The sequence below is a fragment of the Lycorma delicatula genome, chromosome 12 (assembly GCF_047948215.1).
Source record: "Lycorma delicatula isolate Av1 chromosome 12, ASM4794821v1, whole genome shotgun sequence".
In the NCBI taxonomy this organism is placed as follows: Eukaryota; Metazoa; Arthropoda; class Insecta; order Hemiptera; family Fulgoridae; genus Lycorma; species Lycorma delicatula.
In genome coordinates, this window is record NC_134466.1 from 1,649,150 (window position 1) to 1,668,191 (window position 19,042).

A 19,042-nucleotide genomic window follows, 5' to 3' on the forward strand; every position below is an offset into this window, starting at 1 on the left:
AAACTTAGACGATTGGAGTATCTGAGAAGAAAAGATTAGAAGCTTTTGAAATGTGGTGCTATAGGAGAATGTTAAAAATCAAATGGGTGGATAAAGTGACAAATGAAGAGGTGTTGCGGAAAATAGATGAAGAAAGAAGCATTTGGAAAAATATAGCTAAAAGAAGAGACCGACTTATAGGCCACATATTAAGGCATCCTGGAATAGTCACTTTAATATTGGAGGGACAGGTAGAAGGAAAAAAATGTGTAGGCAGGCAACGTTTGGAATATGTAAAACAAATTGTTAGGGATGTAGGATGTAAGGGGTATACCGAAATGAAACGACTATCACTAGATAGGGAATCTTGGAAAGTGTACGTATGTTTGTACAGTGAACATGCCGATTTCATTCAATCACAATCATAAGGAATTTTTCACACAACTACACCAATGCTGCTATAAATATATTTTACATAAATAAATGCTATATAAATTGCTATAATGCTATAAATTTATTTTTACTTCCACTCCTCAATGATAATTTGTACATAAAAAACATTTTATGTAAATTGATTTTTTGGGAAAAATGTTTAATTCAGTGGTTAAATGCTACCTTGAATAAATAAGGGCAGAAGAATGACATTTTGACCATTTCCTTTGACGTGTATTGAACATGTAATAATAAAAAAATACATATTGTGTATAACTTCCTTGTAAGTAATAGAAAAAAGTGACTTTTGGACCACTCAGTATAGTAAAATTAATATTTTGATTGCATTACTGAAACATTTTAACAAAAGGGTTTATGTTAGAAAGGATATGCATTATTATTAAAATCACATAAAAAATTTTACAAAAAAAACAAAATACACATAAATATGTACATATAGATGACTTACAGTTGATTTAGCTGTGAGAAATGTTTTAAGATTTGTGTTACAACTCAGTATAGGATGACTAGTAACACGATTTAAATAACGATGTAACATTGCCATACGACAAATAACAAAATCTCTTGAATACCGATCCAATTGGGCTAGTAATGTATGTTTGGCTGGCAATGGCTGTAAAAAAAAAAATAATAATAAATAGTTCAATCAGTAAAAAACTGTAAATATCCATTAATATTAACCAAAAAAATCAGCATCAAGTTAATTTTGTTTTTAGAGGCTTAAAACAGTCAGGACAGCATACATAATGAAGGTAACGTAATTAAAATTTTGAAGATAAGAGAACAACTTGGCAAAGAATTACAATGTAATCCAAATATGTTAAGTCCAAACAAAGATATTAAATTCTTAATTTAAAAATCTTTTCTTCTTAACAATACATACTACATTATACAGATTACATCAGGAATGAGTAGATATGCTACTCCATGGATAAGATATGTTAACTGTCCCAGTATTTGTCAGAACGGTAGGTGAGATAAAATAAGTCAAGTTTCAGTATTAATGAAAATAATTTCAGCATATATTCCTGCAAACATTAAAAAGAGGTACAGAAAATTCTGGGTTTTTTAATTTCTTTAATTTGTTCTACTGAAAAACTCACTGACAAGGATAACATAGTTTCTGTAAAAAAAAAAAATACAAAATCTTTTAATCTAATTTAGAATAAATTAGTGGGAAGATCTTTTAAATGGTGGTAGTTCATTAATAATAACAATCGAAGCATAGTAGGCCCTTTCTTATAAACCAAAGTATTCTGTTCACATTAAAGAAACTGATTGTTTACGCCATTGTGTAAAGTTGCGTTATTTCCAATGAATTCAAAGTTAGGGTTGGGTCTTGCTGTTGCTACAGGCTTGGTAAATTTATTACTCTGTTTCGTATTGGGCTTGTCATATGTGTATCTGTTTGATTATCTTTGTTTAGTTTATTGTGTCCGCTCTCAAGTCCTGGCGTCAGTCAGACGGGCGGTTCTGTCATCTTAATTAGTGACAGCATGTTTCATATCTCGCATTATTTATTGCTGCCTTCACACACACCCTTTTTCTTTCGTTCCTTACTAATACATGCACACATCTCTTGTCTTTTACACACACTCTCTCCTGTCCACTGCCTAGGTTTGGTTTCCCCTCTTTTCATTTATGCCATTTTTTCGACAGAGGAGATCAGACATTCACCATGTGCAGTCAACTATGACTTTTCTCTCTCGTACTTTGTGTCAAATACTTTCATCGTATTCATACTCATAAACTTCGTGGTCATTCTCTCTTGCTCTTCTCGTCAGCTTTTGTGAATTTTGCAGATTTCTATGTTTTGTCTAGCCTCATTTCTTTGATAAATTAATTTTCAGATTCAGTATATTACGTCTCTGATGAAAGTGTTTCAATTACTACAAACCAGCCAATTCCATCGACACCGAATCTTCTCCAGCAGCTTATTACAATTTTATCGATGCAGAATTTCTCCAAACTCATTACTACAAATCTGAGACGCCACGTCTTGTTCAACTTCTCAACCACGTTTCACCTCTGTATTCTTGATTCGCGTTGCAGACTACGCCTAGGATTAACTGTATGTATTCATGTGTACTTTCATTCACGAGTTCATCTTTTGCTAATATTTATGTGTGATAAAGGCAAGTTCAAATTATTCATTATTTATATTTAACAGTTATGTTATTACCAAATTCAGTGAAATACTCAATTTATTGTACTCTATGAATTTGAAATTCAAGATTAGCTTATGCAACCATTTCTTCATTCAAGTATAGTCACACAAGGTGGCTTAGTTAAAGGTTATGTTATTATTTTTTCATGTACAACATATTTTATGTGCTATTAATGTCAACTATCGTTATTATCAAATCTACTTGTAATTTAAACACTACTTCAGAATTATAAAACATATTTGTGACATATTTCATATATTATTATTGCTAACTATTATTAATAATATTCTGGTTGTTCATCAAAAGTTTATGTTCAAACGTCAGTTACTGAGAGTAAATTACCTTTACTTGAAATGTTTATTGTAATTAACTGTATCATTTAATCTAATGTTATTTGTTAATCGCCGAGATTAATTCTTATTTATTCATGTACTGAATTCCCATTACTCTTCTTATATTAATCTAAAAATTATATCTCCTGAAGTGAAGTCGTAATTGTGGACTTCTCTGTATTAATATTGTAATTTGTTCATGTAATATTTATTGTTTTTGTATTCCATCCTGTAGTTTGAATAATAATGTATTTTAGTTATTTAAACTGTTTTTAGTCACGTATTTTTCAATGCAATAATTGTAAAAAAGGTGTTTTATATTCCTTTGTTTTTCAGGCTTTGTTTAATTGTAGATTCTCAAAACTTTTATTTGAAACATGTATATTTATGTATTTGTCGCTTGTTATTAGAATTGATATGTTGTTTCAGCCGATATTATTTGCATAAGTTCTGTATAGACTTAAGTTAAATTTGTCTCGTAATTTCATTTAAGTATATGATTGTAGAAAAGGTGTTTTAAGTTCCTTTGTTTTTTCAGGCTGCTTCAATTGTAGATTTCAAATTGATTATTTGAAATATGTATTTTTATGTATTTGTCATGTATTATTATAACTGATATGCTGATTCAGCTGATATTTCTTGTATAAATTCTGTATAAAATTAAGTTATATTTATTTCATACTTTCATTTAATTTTTTTAAGGTTGTGATTTAAGAAAAGGCTGAATTGTTTTCATCTCTTATTAAAATCAATTTCTTTTGGCAAATACGAGCTGTCATTTTATTTTTTGTTAACTTTCCCCAACACTGATGATTGGTTTGACTGAGACAGATATATTTTTTTTAAGAAAAATTATATGTTATTCTTAGCAGTTAGCACATTTATAAAATGAAACCACTTCATTTTATATTGCTGACTGAAACAGTATACGTAAAACGCATACAAAAAAGTTCTGATGAAGCAGAGATCTTTGCGAAAACATTATTTAAGAAAAAACAAAAGCAGTAGTATATGAAAAAATAATAAAACTCTGGTAAGTAGTTTCTTCAGATTAGCAGGAAACATACATGAACTTCATATAATGTGCATGGTGAAATAAAATGCTAGTGTTAAAAGTCATATTTACTTATGTAATTTCCAATTTTGTTTTTACAGCCCTAAGCAGAATTTATTAAAAAAATTCAGAACCAAGTTCCCACTGTCTCATTACATACTGGTGTCTATACCCATTTACGTGATATATCACACTAACTGAGTGGGAATACAAACAGTCTCAGCTTCAAATAAAGATACAATAAGCAATTAAAATCAATCACAGTGATATAGTCTACATTTGTCTATAATCTCATAGACATAAATCATACTACATCAACATTAACAATATCCCTGATATTCTCTACACACAAAAAAGGACTGTATATTAGTATACATAAACATTTAAAGTATAAAAGCTAACAAAAATGCACAACAAGCGAAATAATAAATGAATAGTCACAACATCAATGTTAAAAACTTTTTTTATTACATTCTAAATATTTGTCTACCAATTAAAAAAACCAGCAACAATAACATCAGTTGACACCAATGTGAGAACAGTAGCAGTTACTGAAGACGGTTAAACAACTGAAACTTTCTGTAATACGCTATTAAAAACATCTTATTACCCAATCTGATTCATTGTAACAATAGTTTACATATCACCGTGTCTCACATAGTAAAACATTACAAATTTTTTTGTAAATGATTACTAATTTTTTAACAGAAAGTTGAGTAATTGATAACTTGTTTTGTGTTTCCTTTTTTTACAATTGTTAAATTAGTCCATAAGTTTTATAAGTATTTTATGGATATTTTATTTATAAACATTTTTTTTATATACATTATTCTTTCTTCTTAACTATGTTACAATTAGTATACATTAATTTTTCTCTCCATTTGTGAATCTTTGAACACTATACAGTATGATATAATTTTATTGAATACAATATAAAATCAATTGAATAACTGCAATTTTTGCACTGGGAAAACAAATTGAGCTTTCTAAAAAAGAATCTCTGAACTACAACGGAGCTCTTGAAATAATAATTTGTATAATAAATAAGTATTTAATTAAAAAGTAATTACAGAATAACATATTTACATATTTGTAATGAAATTGTAGAAATAAATAATAGCAAAAATGACACATTGGAATGCATAATTTAAAATTCATTCTTTATTCAACCATGGTTGAGCATAGTTTTAGGAATTATCAAAGTTTATATTGATTTAAGATGACTGATGGTGGTGCTGTGAACCGTTAGGCTGTATAATAATGTGAATATTGTCGCATTATATAGCATTACGATGGAAAATAAATACTCTATAAATAAAAATAGGAGTTATCGTAAATGTTATTAGCAGCATCTACTTCAAGCAGACTTTTAAAAGATGTGACAGATCAGGTTGAAAAAGGCACTTTGTCTCCATGTTCTTGCTTGGTTAGGTTGATGTAAAAGTATATTAACTCATATTACCTCTGGAAATACCAGGTAATAACAGGCAGGCAATATGGAAAGCACAATGGACAAGATCATTTATTCTAACTGGCTTTTCAGAACAAAGATTCCAGATCAGGTTAGATTTCAGGTCGCAGATGAGACAATCAAAATATTATGATAATACACGCACAATTCAAATTATCAATAAAACATGCTAATTAAGTATTGAGTGTTCCTCAAATTAGAAAGTGGAAGATTTTTCAGAAATATCAGCAATATACGAAATAAAATTTACAGATCCTCTAACTTTAACTGACAAAGAAAACTGGCACAAATTTATGCTGAAATGGTATGATTTCATACAGAAAGTATGAACCATTAATGCATCAGTACCTTCAATGATCCTAGCCAATCTAAGGTCGCCCAATATCTACGTCTGTCTTATTTCAAAATTCTCATCATTTTATAAGCTTTTGTCTTGTTTCAATGGTATTTTATAAAATGGAAATTCTCACAGAATATGAAGTGGGATCAATTATTAATTTTTGACAACAAACTTTTTGGACAAAAATGTGTGAGTTTGGGATTTTCACAAAATTAAGAAGTTTACAGTAATGTTATGGATGAAACAATAGTATACGACAATGGTACAAAAAATTAATGCAACAACATTTATAATGAACAAACTTGATTAATTATCTGACTCATGCTAATGAATTCATCAGCCATGATCACAGAACTTGATCCAAGTGATTTACAACTCCTTATGAAATTGAAAACTAATTAGAGGGATAACTTTACTGGCGAGGAAGAGCTAATGGAATTAGTTGCTAATCCACACACTTTTCATCAGTATAAAGTAAATTAAGTATATAATAGGAAAAGAATTCAAAAGGAAGGTCCATATGAAATAGTGCACAGTATGCAGGAATCACCAAAACAATTCCTTTACGATAAATGAAGACTCTGCTTTTGAGTTCTTTTATAATATATATTCCTTTCTTTTTTTCTAACAGAAGAAAGAGCCATCTTACTGTATAACTGTCTGTAGCAATATATGAACAAAGAATTTATTTTCTCATAAAACGTCATATCACAACACTTTCCTCTTACCTTTATCTCACCAGGTAGTAATGAGTAGGCTCAGATAAGCAATAGCCTGGCCTCAAAGATTGCTCAGTTCAACATCTATGGACTTACCTGTGGTAGCTACATGCCTCTTCCTGTAAGTCTAGATTTGCTTAAGGATGAATATTAAAAGCAGTTCCGATCAAAGATGTGAAAATAATTCATACGGTTCAGGATAAATTGCTTATAGATCATACAACTATCATGCTAAACAAGACACTACTAAATTTAATTTTGCATTTAACTTAGAAATGTATTGCATGCAGAGCAGATTATGAAATTCAGAACATTTTTTTTTTTTAATTTCCAATAATTAAATGTTACATTTGTGTAATAAATAACTTATACACATAAAATAAATATAATAGCTGATATAAAAAGTGTTATAAATAAATATGGTAATTAAAATGTTAACTAAAAATAATATGAGGACAAAGTACACTAATTATTTAAGAAATTATCTTATGTTTTTCTTAATTAAAAATATTCATACTGGAACTATGTGAGTAGGATAGGCTTCAACCAACTTCTGTCGCAACCAAAGAAAATCACTATATCGTCTACGAACAGAATACTCCCTCTCTGAATATTCTTCTCTTGTTGTCTGAAACATATTAACACAAAATAAATAAGTATATATATATATATAAACCAAATATGACAAATAAAATTGAAATAGAATAAATTAGATAAAAAAATGTTGTTAAGTCATGTTAGTGGGCATACAACATACATACATACATACATACATACATACATACATACATACAGAGCATGAAAATTTCTGTTTAAAAATAATTTCTGTCTCTGTGTGTGTGTTTGTACATGCTACACATATATGAATTTTAATGTGATATGCAATGTGTGTATGCACATTGATGTGTGAACATCAACTGGTTCAGAGGCTGGATGCTATTATCAGATGTTATACAAAAAAAACGTACACATAATGAAGAAGTATAATAAGCTAAAAAGTTATCAGGATAACTTTCTTTGCTTCTGAAGATAAAAAAAATGAATTACGTAAAGGTCATTACGCTTTATGTTGTACTTGGTTGCGATCCATCTTATCTCGTAACTGGAGGGAATTGAGGCAACTTCATTGAAATTTCCTCTTGGCCTTCTACAAACAGTAGTTGTCCATTTTTGAAGGTTAAGATAAGCGAGGTAATTTTTAAATGTCTCCTCCTTGAAAGACTTCAGCACCTCTGTGCAACCTTGTTTAAAGACAATCTAATCTCTGGTCTGCTGTAACACTACCATCTCCTCCTGAAACAATTCTTCACTGAAATGAGGTCCGTTATTGGAAAGTCTGCTTCACCTTGCTTCTCATGCTTGTCTCCAGACATGAGTGCTAGACTGCGTTCTGTAATACCAAAATTACGTGTTTGGTCGAACAGTTTATATCAGCCGAACATTTCAACTCAATGGGTAAGCCAGTTCAGTCTAAAATTTCAATTGAGGTCATTTAGATATAATTACTAAAATTCGATAAGTGATATCTTATCATACTCCTTATAAGCAGCGTCCCCATACAACCTGCCTGTTTGGTATCGTTCGTGTGTTTGTGCCTGCTGATGTATGTATGTGTGAGTGTGAGGTAGTGGGGATTCTTTGGTGTGTAGTTCAGTGTGTGGTGAGATATTGTGAAAGACGGATGTGTCTTAAGCATTCATAGTGTTAAATGTTACAATATGTTAAATATTCAAATGTTACATAGTATTACGATGTCTTAGTATTCATTACAATAAAAATGTTATACAGTCCACTATTGTGTGTGTTCATTTAGTGAAAAAACAAAACATTTTTTGGTCATCTGCAGGCCGGATATCTGAAACAGTGAATATAGTGAAATCACAATTAACCGGAGTGAGCACGGTCAAGGAGCAAATCATTACATGGCTTTTTATTCAAGTCATAACAACAAGACATGGGTTCGCGTTCGTCTGTCGATGCGTAATTGGCTGTAGTAATGTGATTGGTGTGCAGACTTGGAGACGGCGTGCAGGCTTATCAGTTAGTAGTCGGAGAGATAAGTAGCTAATTATTAGTTGTTTTCATCACAAATTTATTTATTATTCCATGTTATCATTTTAATTCTTACTTTATATTCATTTTCGTATTCTATTTAATACAATACACAATCACATTCCTGATTGTCTTCTTTCCTGGTTAGTATAGCGTGCGTAAAAAAAAAAGTCAGATCTGGTGCAATTAAAAAGGCATCGTGGAACACTCAAGGCCAAGGTCACTAGATTTAACACTTTTTTTGTTAGCAAGGCCAACAAAAAGGAATTATGGCAATTAAAATTAAAATTTGAATTATTTAAAAACGTGTTGCAAGACTTCGAGATTATTCAAACAAAAATTGAATCCCTTGATTCAGAAGGTGCTGAACAGGAACGGGAGGATTTCGAAAACAGATATTTCAGATTAGTTGAAGATGTTCAATTGTTTATAGATCAAAATTCAGTTAAATCGAGTACACAATCTTTTAGTGAATGTGTGCAAGCATCATGCCCGGTAAAACTGCTTCCAATTAACCTTGCAATTTTCCAGGGTCAATACGATGAGTGGGCCTCTTTTTCAAGTACGTTCTCATCAGTTATTGATGAAAATGTTTTACTCACAGAGGTGCAAAAATTTCAGTATCTTAAATCTGCATTAAAAGGTGAAGCATCTTCGATACTTTTAGCTTTAGAAGGGACATCGGACAATTATAAAATAGCGTAGGAGCTTTTAAAAAAATCCAGATACGAAAACAAACGATACTTAGTCAATAAACACATGAAAGCTTTGTTTAACCAGGAAAAAATTGAGAAAGCGACTGCACATAGTATTAGACACCTAACAGATAATACCCAAAAACATATTAGGGCACTTCAAGGTTTAGGCCAACCCATTAAGCACTGGGATACTGTAATGGTTCATTTAATGACTAAACAGCTACACAATACAACTTTTTGTGAGTGGGAGGCATCAAATAGAAGCAATGAAATTCCTACATTAGCCGAGTTAATAAATTTTTTGGAACAAAAATGTCAAGTGTTAGAAGCAATGGAAGATAGAAACATAGTGATATGCTCTCAGATTATGCCTAGTTTCGATCATGGTAGATTTAAGTCATCAAATAAGAATAAAAATTTGTCAGTAAATTATGTATCCTCTTTAAACAAATGTGCATTGTGTGAAAAATTCCATCCTATTTATTCGTTTGAGAAGTTCTTATCTTTATCAGCGTCAGCTAGGGAAAAAGAGGTGAAAAGATTGAAACTGTGTTTCAATTGTTTATCAAGCAAGAATTGGAGTACTGAATGCACTTCTAGTTGCTGTAAAACTTGTGGGAAAAAGCACAACACTTTATTGCACTTTCCGCAGTCACAGATACTTTGTAAGGTAAAAATGTCAGGTAACCACTCGTGGCGATATACAAGGGGGTTAGGCAACCAAGGGCAGACAAGGTTCAGCCTACAATTGTGGCTCATTGGAATTCAAATCAAGAAAATTTTGCTGTGCTATTATCCACAGCAGTAGTGGGAGTTGTTGAAAAATTGGTAAAAATATTAGGTTTGACACAGAGTAGGAGTAAATATTGCAGTAAGTGGCGTGGCTTGTTCTACCACACAAACGACACAGTGCACTTAATGTAAAATTAAATCGCGGGTAACTCCTTTTTCAACAACTATTGATTGCATAGTTTTAAAATAAATAACCCAACCAATTCCAACATTTTCAATTGTTATGTTAAAAATGAGATTAAAATTACATCAAATTTTCAATTTGCCAACCCAGAATTTCATAAGTCATCGGACATTGATCTCCTTATTGGAGCAGAACATTTCTTCAATCTATTATGTGATGAAAGAATCAAACCGACTGGAACAGCACTAGTATTTCAAAATACCGTGTTCGTGTGGGTCCTGTCGGGAAGATCAAGGCAAATCAGATGGCTGGTGCAGCAGTATGTTGTAATCTGTCTGTTGAAGAAACAGTTGATAAACAGTTGCAACAATTTTGGAAGGTAGAAGAGATTGATCACACTGTCAATCGTTCCTGATCAAATGCTGAAATTGAATGTGAAAACCATTTTGTAAGAACAGTCAGTCGTGATGCAGATGGCAGATTTGTTGTAAGCTTGCCAATTGAAACTCCAGAAAAGTTAGGCAACTCTCGAGAAACAGCAGTGTGTCGATTGAAGGCTTTAGAACGATTCAATCATAATGTCGATCTAAAGAAAAAATAGAGTGAATTCATGAAGGAATATGTGAAGTTAGGTCATATGAAATTGTTGTCTGAAGGCGCAGAAAATCAACAGCTCATTTCGTCATTTTATTTAATCCTTCACGCTGTAATAAATGAATAGAGTCCAACCACCAAACTCCGCATTGTTTTCGATGTAAGATACAAGACTTCAAGTGGAGTCTCATTAAACGACATCCTGTTGTTGGTGGGACCAACAGTGCAGGATGAATTATTTGACATTACTGAGATTCAGGAAGCATCAATTTGTCTTCACATCCGACATAGAGAAAATGTATCAGCAGATAAGAGTGAGTGAAAATGATGTTGATTTTCAAAGAATTGTGTGGTGAGTAGATTCAAATGAACCGATACAAACATATCAACTAATGACCGTCACATATGGAACAGCAGCGGCTCCATATTTGGCAACCAGGTGCTTACAACAATTGGCAATAATTCAAAAGAGATCCAAGGGCATCACAAGTGCTTCAATCTGATTTTTATGTGGATGATCTGCTCTCAGGTGCAGATTCACTAGAACAGGCAAGAAGGATTCAAGATGAACTTATCACAATGCTACGAGGTGCAGGATTTCATTTAAAGAAATGGTGTGGAAATCATCCACAACTGTTAAATAATATACCCAAGAAGCATAAACAACAGCATTGCATTGGTCCTTGGGCAGATGAATCTCAGCCTATTAAGATGTTAGGTGTCATGTAGGATGCAAAAGGTGACAATTTCATGTTTATGACTAAGGTAAATGTGGAGCGATTAATTACCAAAAGAAATGTGCTTGGAAGAATATCTTCGTTGTTTGATCCATTGGGGCTGTTAGCACCAGTAATAGTGAAAGCAAAGGTTTTCATGCAGCGACTTTGGGAGCTGAAGGTTGGATGGGATGATCCACTATCAGATCAACTGCAATTATCTTGGAACAATTTTGTATCCGAATTATCATTACTCGAATTGTTGCATATACCTCATAAGGTTTGTGCAGCCAATGCGACAAACATACAGATTCATGGGTTTTGTGACGCCTCTACTGTGGCTTACGGTATATGCATTTATTTGCGATGTGAGTTAGCTGATGGCACTATCTCCACTGAATTAATTTGTGCAAAATCACGTGTGGCACCTATAAGACAAGTGTCCTTACCACGACTGGAATTGTGTGGAGCAGTCCTGTTATCAACTGGTCGTAAGGGTAATCTCAGCACTCAAATTGACTTCAACACCTAAGTGTTTTCTCTGGTCAGACTCGACAGTGGCTTTAGCATGGATAAAATCTTCATCTAAGCAGTGGAAAACTTTCATAGCAGTTAGAGTAGCTCAAATCAGTGAATTAACCGGTCATTGTGAATGGACACATCTGAGAAGTGAAGATAATCCAGCAGATTATGTTTCATGAGGGCTAAGCCCAGGCAAAATTGCTGATGTAGTAATGTGGTGGAAGGGCTCAACTTGGCTTTCCAAAAATAAAGATAACTGGCCTCAGTCAGAATTGAATCAAAATGATGCAGAGCTCAACATGGAACAGAAAAAGGAAAAGTTGATGGTTATGGTCACAAGGCAAGTAGAATTCTGGAATTTATATTCATCTTTATCAACGTTTCAACGAACAGTGGCATACTGTTTACGATTCTCTGACAAATGTAAAAAGAACAAGAAGGAGCGTGTGCATGGTTCATTATCCCAATCAGAATTGAATAACGCTCTAAATTGTTTGATTAAACTAGCACAACAGGAAAGACTTGAGAAGGAAATCAGACAGCTGAGCAAGGGGTTACAAGTAACCAGCAAAAGTGTTTTACGTACGTTACATCCATTTTGTGACAAAGATAACATAATCCATATTGGTGAAAGGTTGAGGCTTTCAGATTTAAAATTTGCTCAACAACATCCGATTGTGTAGCCTGCAAAACATCAGTTGACCAATCTAATCATGAATCATAAGCATATCAGGCAGCTGCATGCTGTCCCTCAACTATTGCTTGCGTCAATTCGGAGAAGGTTTTAGCCTCTGAATGGACGTAATACTGCAAGGAAGATTGTACACGTGTGTGTCACCTGCTTCAAGGTCAAACCTAAAAATTGCAACCAGTTAATGGGAAAACTCCTAAGAGAACGTTTACAGCCTACTCGGCCATTCCTAAATACTGGCGTTGACTATAGTGGGCCAGTTATGGTACGAGCAAGCAGAAGGAGCGGAATTACTCCAGACAAGGCGTATATTGCAGTTTTTGTTTGTATGGCAATAAGGGCTGTACATCTAGAGTTAGTAGGAGATTTATGTCAAGACGGGGAAAGGTGTCTCAATTGTTTTCGGACAATGCCACCAATTTCATTGGTGCCAACAAGGAACTTGAGGGTCTTAGAACTTTAATTAACAGCAATGATCACAAGGAGAAATTAGAAAGCTCAAGACAAATTAGAAATTAGCTAGCTCAAGACAACATTACATGGAACTTTATACCTCCACGAGCACCCCATTTCGGTGGATTATGGGAAGCTGCTGCGAAGTCCCTAAAATTCCACCTGAGAAGAATCATAGGCAATGCTACCCTCACATATGAAGAAATGAACACTATACTAACAATGATAGAAGCATGTTTAAACTCCCGTCCTATTTTTCCTTTATCCAGTGATCCAAATGATTTACTTACATTAACTCCTGGACACTTCTTAATTGGTGATGTAATAACTTCTCTTGTTGAGCCAGATCTACAATCAACATCAGTGAACAAACTCACCAGATGGCAGGTGGTGCAGCGGAATCTTCAACACTTTTGGTCCAGATGGTCAAAAGAATACATCACTAGCCTTCAGCATAGAGTAAAGTGGCAATCTCCATCTAAAAAATTGGTAGTAATTAAGGAGGATAACTTACCCCCACTTAGATGGAACATGGGACACATACTCCAACTTCATCCAGGGAAGGATGGATGTGTCAGGGTTGCAACAGTTAGAACTGCAAATGGTGTTAAAAGAGCTATTACTAGACTCTGTCAATTACCACTTCAAGAATAGACTACCATACAAATTTACATAAATATTTTTTCATATTTTTTCTGTGTTCACATGCCTTTACATGTGTGATTTATTCAGTTTACTCTGTTTTTTTTATATCATTTATTGTGTATGGGCATTTAATGTAATTGAATGACTATTGTGTAACAGTTTAATTAAGTGAATGAATAATTGTTTAATTTGTTTTTCATGTGTATTTGAGTTTATTATTTTTACAGATTTATAATCATTAGACAGGTTTTATTGTGTTTATTGCAGACAATAATTTAACATCATGTTTAGAGTACAGATTTTTTGAATTGTACCATATTTTAATTGACTTGTTATTGATGAATTTACAACTTTTGTATGCATTTTTTAGTATAATTCTCTTGTATTCTTGGTTTAGTTTGGTTAATATGTACTTTATCATTTAAGTAGAAATCTGTAACTTGCATGTATGTTCGTTACATTTTTTGATCATTTGAAGGTGGCCCTTCAAGGTGGGGAGTATGTTTGGTATCGTTTGTGTGTTTGTGCCTGCTGATGTATGTATGTGTGAGTGTGAGGTAGTGGGGATTCTTTGGTGTGTAGTTCAGTGCGTGGTGAGATATTGTGAAAGACAGACGTGTGTGCCATCTTAAGCATTCATAGTGTTAAATGTTACAATATCTTAAATATTCAAATGTTACATAGTATTACAATGTCTTAGTATTCATTACAATAAAAATGTTATACAGTCCACTATTGTATGTGTTCATTTAGTGAAAAAACAAAACATTGCCCTACCATCTGGATCTGGTTCATATTCGTAACTCCTAAGACAATGACAGTTTGATTGGTGAAGTCAGTTTTGCAAAGTGGGACAATATCTAATGATTCTGTCAAAATAAACATCTCTAATTCTTGTCTACAGGCAGCAAGACCACTAATGTTCTAGGTAGCTATTCTAAGAAACCTTAGATTAACAGATTTTGGCTATCACCTAACTGAGTAAGCCGAACCAATTTATTGTACTAATTGTTGTTTCAATTTGTTGTACTAAAACCTCTATATTTGAGATCAATTTGCCGATCTTCATGGCGGAATGGTAGTGTCTCAGCCTTATATCTAGGGGTCCTCCTTTTCTGATGTAAACTTTTTCTGGTGTAAATATATGTAATTTCTATTAAGTATCATAACTTTAAGTGAATAGTCATAAATATATCTGAAAAACTAGAACTATTCCAAAAGAATGAGATAGCCAGCCTCAAGAATAAGCCCTCTATGACAGGTTTACGAAGGAATCTAAGAAGTGAAGCAACTTCCAATTGTCTTCTTCACCGAGCCAAATATATACTTTTTGTAGATCTTCTAGTAAAGCCCAACAAAATGTAGACCAAGCCGATAACTGACTGGCTGTGTATCAAATATTATTCTAGATAAAACAATATTGAGAAACAACTTTTACTTTTTTTTATGTAAAATATTAATTTATGAAATAATTAATAAATTAAATTAGTTATTATAAAAATATATTATAAATCTGTTGTATTTATAAATAAATTTATAATATAACATAATAAAACTGACGTAGAAAAAATTTTTATTTTTTGCTGGAATTTATTATAAAATTTTTTTTAAAAGTCAGGGTTGTTTCAAGAGATAAAAACACAACACAACATACTGTTTTTATAAACGAAGATTTATATTTATTTATAATTACACATTAATAGTATCTTAGTTATAAAAATATTTGCTAAATTTTAATTACTTTTTGAGAAATTATAATGTTATTTTTTTTTTTAATTAGTCATCAACTGTTTGGAATTTAAAATAAGATTTGGTCGGTTTTTGATAATGACAATGATAAATATCCTATTTCAGTCTTTATCCATCTTTAGCGAATAAATCTCGACAGTAACCATATTATTTTAAATTACAGCAGATTGAATAATATAACTAAAAACAATATACATTAATTATAACAACAATCAATTATAACAACATTAATTATAACTAACAAATAAACTTCAAATTGTAATATACATTAATATTACAGTGCTACAAAATATGACTAGACTAGAACACTGAATGTTTGTGAATGAATACACACACACACACCACATATACATATTCACATAGAAGATATTTCAATAGTTCTCCTGATATCAAAACATGAAAAAGTAAATTTAATACAAAAATATAACTGGAAATGCTTTGTTTCTAGTCTGTTTGCTTTTTTGTGACTATATAATAGAAATTCATATCACAACAACAAATCTTCATGTGATTTGGTTAAAATGCTAACAAAGCTTCTCTAAAAAGTAAATGAACATGGTGACTATATTTTTAAATTTCAGAATAATAGCCACGTTATACCTTTACAATTGTTAATTTAGCAAAGTATGTTATATTAAGCAAATTGGAATAATTTTATTGCGAGGGAAATAACAATGGCATTTGAGTAATAGTGGAAATAATTCAGTCTGAAGAAATACTTTTTTTAAGATTTATCTGTTTTAATGAGAATTTATTTTTTGGTCAAGTTGAGAAGATATTCTAATTATTACATAAAATTTTTAAGCCAAATAATGCTACTGTGATTATTAATAAGCAACTCAAAAACGTCATACGCTACTACTGGCTGAAACACACAAAACTTAGCTAATGATAATTAAATACCTTAATTTTCAAAATTAAAATTAATCCTATTTTTTAACAGAATTTTAACATTATTATAACTATTTTACGCTGCTGCTCATCAATAAATTTTTGTATAAGTTAAGAAATGGCGGAAATTAATTTCTATCAATTCAGTTAAGTAAACGGATCAAGTGGAAAGGCATCCCATCTTTATCAGGAACATTTTCTACTTTTAGACGGCCGACTCAATGATCATCAGATCCATTAGTGTTAGTGTGAAACAAGTAATTTGAGCAATCTTAACACATCTACGATAGATAAATATCTGCTATAAGAGGAAAATGATTTAACAAAAGAAATATCCAGGAATGGCTTTCAGGAAGGCATTTACAGTCCCTGTGTCATGTAGAATATTCTATATGGTAGCAGTATCCATATCATATTCTATATGCACGTCCGCTCTTATCGCGGTTTCTCAACAGCTTTTGTGAGGCTGAAGCAATAAACAATTTTCATAACATCCGCTTCTTGTCAAAATAACGTTCACATGCTCCTTTGACATCAGTTTTGTTACTGTAAAAGCACTTATCTGTAGATCGATTGATGTTTAATTTTTGCCTAACGGAACAACTGGAGAGGCATATTTCTATAATGAATGCAATCTTAAGTTTGGTTATTTATGCATGACACTAGCAAATTTTTCCATCAAAATCAGGAAGATCCCAAACCGTGGATCAGGAGTGGTAATACAATAAAGATCTGTTTTTCTGCTTCTAAGATTTAAATCTGTAGGAGTTTACCCACAGCAATCTGTGCATTTGAAAAAGTATTTGAATAGCATGGTGTATCCCACATTTGTAAACACTCCAGAAAAATTGAGATCTAAGATAGATTACTCCTGCCAACAAATTTATGAGCAACTTGTAACATATGAATACATTCACATTCAAAATTCAATGGATTACATGAATAAACTACTGTAGAGGAGACAAAGTCGAACAACTACTTTGATTAAGTTTTGTCATTTTTGAATTGAGTTAATTTTTATTACAGAGTATTTTTTTAAAGTGATTATGTTTGATTTTTTATTTTCAAAATTTTTCTTATAAACAACAATCAATTATAAATAATTGTAGTTTTCATAAAATAAAATCATATCTTTTTTAAATGCATTTAATTAAATAAAATGATCATTCGTCTCAAATTAAAATTTTTAATTATTAGCTAATAAACAAAATGCAGTGGATAATAGTAGGGAGCAAATAGTGAAGTCAGAATAAATTGTCCATTCTGTTCAAAACAAATGGTTAACATTTATCAAATAAAATAAAAAATAGATAACAGTTTTTAAGAATTCATCATTTTTAAAACAAAATTGCTACCACTTTGAAATTGGAAAACGTTAAATCACAATTTTTAATAATAGGGAATCTTGTAAATATTTTTAAATGAAATCTTATAAGAATACATCGATCTGTTCCTGAAATATGATATGAATTTCTATTACAAAAATATAAAATGATAAGAAACTACTTTAATTAATTTTTTTCCTTATACTGATACCTGGAACAATCTACTGAATTAACAGATGGCCTTTTTTATACATTCAATAAAAAACATACTATATTTACTCACATAATTCACACAATTTTTTGACCATCATTTTTATCTAAAAATAGGTGTGATTTATGCAAGCAAATGATTTTATATAGGTATAATGAAACTAAAATGTGGTAATTTGAAAGAAAATTATATTTATTTGACTAAAAATTTTATTTTTTAAAACTCTAGTGCATGAATTATGTGAGTAAATACTGGTATTATTACTATCAGTGATAATTTTCAAATAAATTATCAAACTAGTGCATAAACAAAATGAGGCAGTTTTAATACAAAATAACCTATAATTAATATTCTATTACACAAATTATTTCATTGTATAAACGATGTATGTAACCAATTCTTAACAAGCTCATCCCTACATTCATCAATAGCAGTGATTCTGTTGTACAAATGTTCAACAGCTTAATTGATAAATTACAAATACATACCAGAAACTATTAAAAATACATAATTCAATTAAAGTAACATTAAATTTTTTATTAACAAGGAAAAAGTATGGAATGATAAAAACTGACATAGAAGTACATTTCAGGAATCAAGCACCAAAAAATGATTGAAGTCAGTAATTTTTGAGGGAGTAAAACTTAATTTTTAGGAAGTGTTTCCAAAATACAAGTTTTATATTATATATATTATTTATATATTTTAATATTATGTTATATATATTTTATATAGATACATATAAAATTGAACAATTTTTAAGCTTATAAAATTCTCTTTAATTTAATTTTTATTGATCAAAACAAAAAATGAACTTAAATAAAAAAGCTATGAATAGCACTTTTGACTGCCAAATGAAAAATTTAGTCTTAAACTTCATGATTCAATAAAAAACAGTCGATCATAAAAAGACTGCTTTCAGAAAAAATTATAATGTATTACATTATGTTTTTTAATTTTCCATTGAATTTTAGATCGTTTTTGCATTAAGATACAAGATTTTACACATAAAAAGAAATAGTTTTCAGAGTAGAATGAAAAAAATAAATGAAATCTTTTTAAA

At 31.2% G+C, this 19,042-nt stretch overlaps 4 protein-coding genes across 4 annotated transcripts in view; 3 read left to right on the forward strand and 1 right to left on the reverse strand.

Annotated features, from left to right (window-relative positions):
* LOC142332962 (uncharacterized) overlaps positions 1 to 19,042 on the forward strand; it is a 386,939-nt gene that overhangs the window by 107,883 nt on the left and 260,014 nt on the right. The window lies entirely within an intron of this gene.
* Positions 402 to 7,153, reverse strand: LOC142333325 (sorting nexin-7-like). Its single transcript, XM_075380346.1, has 3 exons — positions 7,034 to 7,153; positions 881 to 1,045; positions 402 to 437 (listed from the first exon to the last, which is right to left on the reverse strand). The coding sequence occupies exons 1-3, from the start codon at positions 7,151 to 7,153 to the stop codon at positions 402 to 404; spliced, it is 321 nt and encodes a 106-aa protein (XP_075236461.1).
* On the forward strand, positions 11,533 to 12,024 carry LOC142333326 (uncharacterized). The gene has a single exon (XM_075380347.1). It carries the CDS (start codon positions 11,533 to 11,535, stop codon positions 12,022 to 12,024), a length of 492 nt encoding a protein of 163 aa, XP_075236462.1.
* Positions 12,227 to 12,697, forward strand: LOC142333327 (uncharacterized). The gene has a single exon (XM_075380348.1). The coding sequence runs from the start codon at positions 12,227 to 12,229 to the stop codon at positions 12,695 to 12,697; it is 471 nt and encodes a 156-aa protein (XP_075236463.1).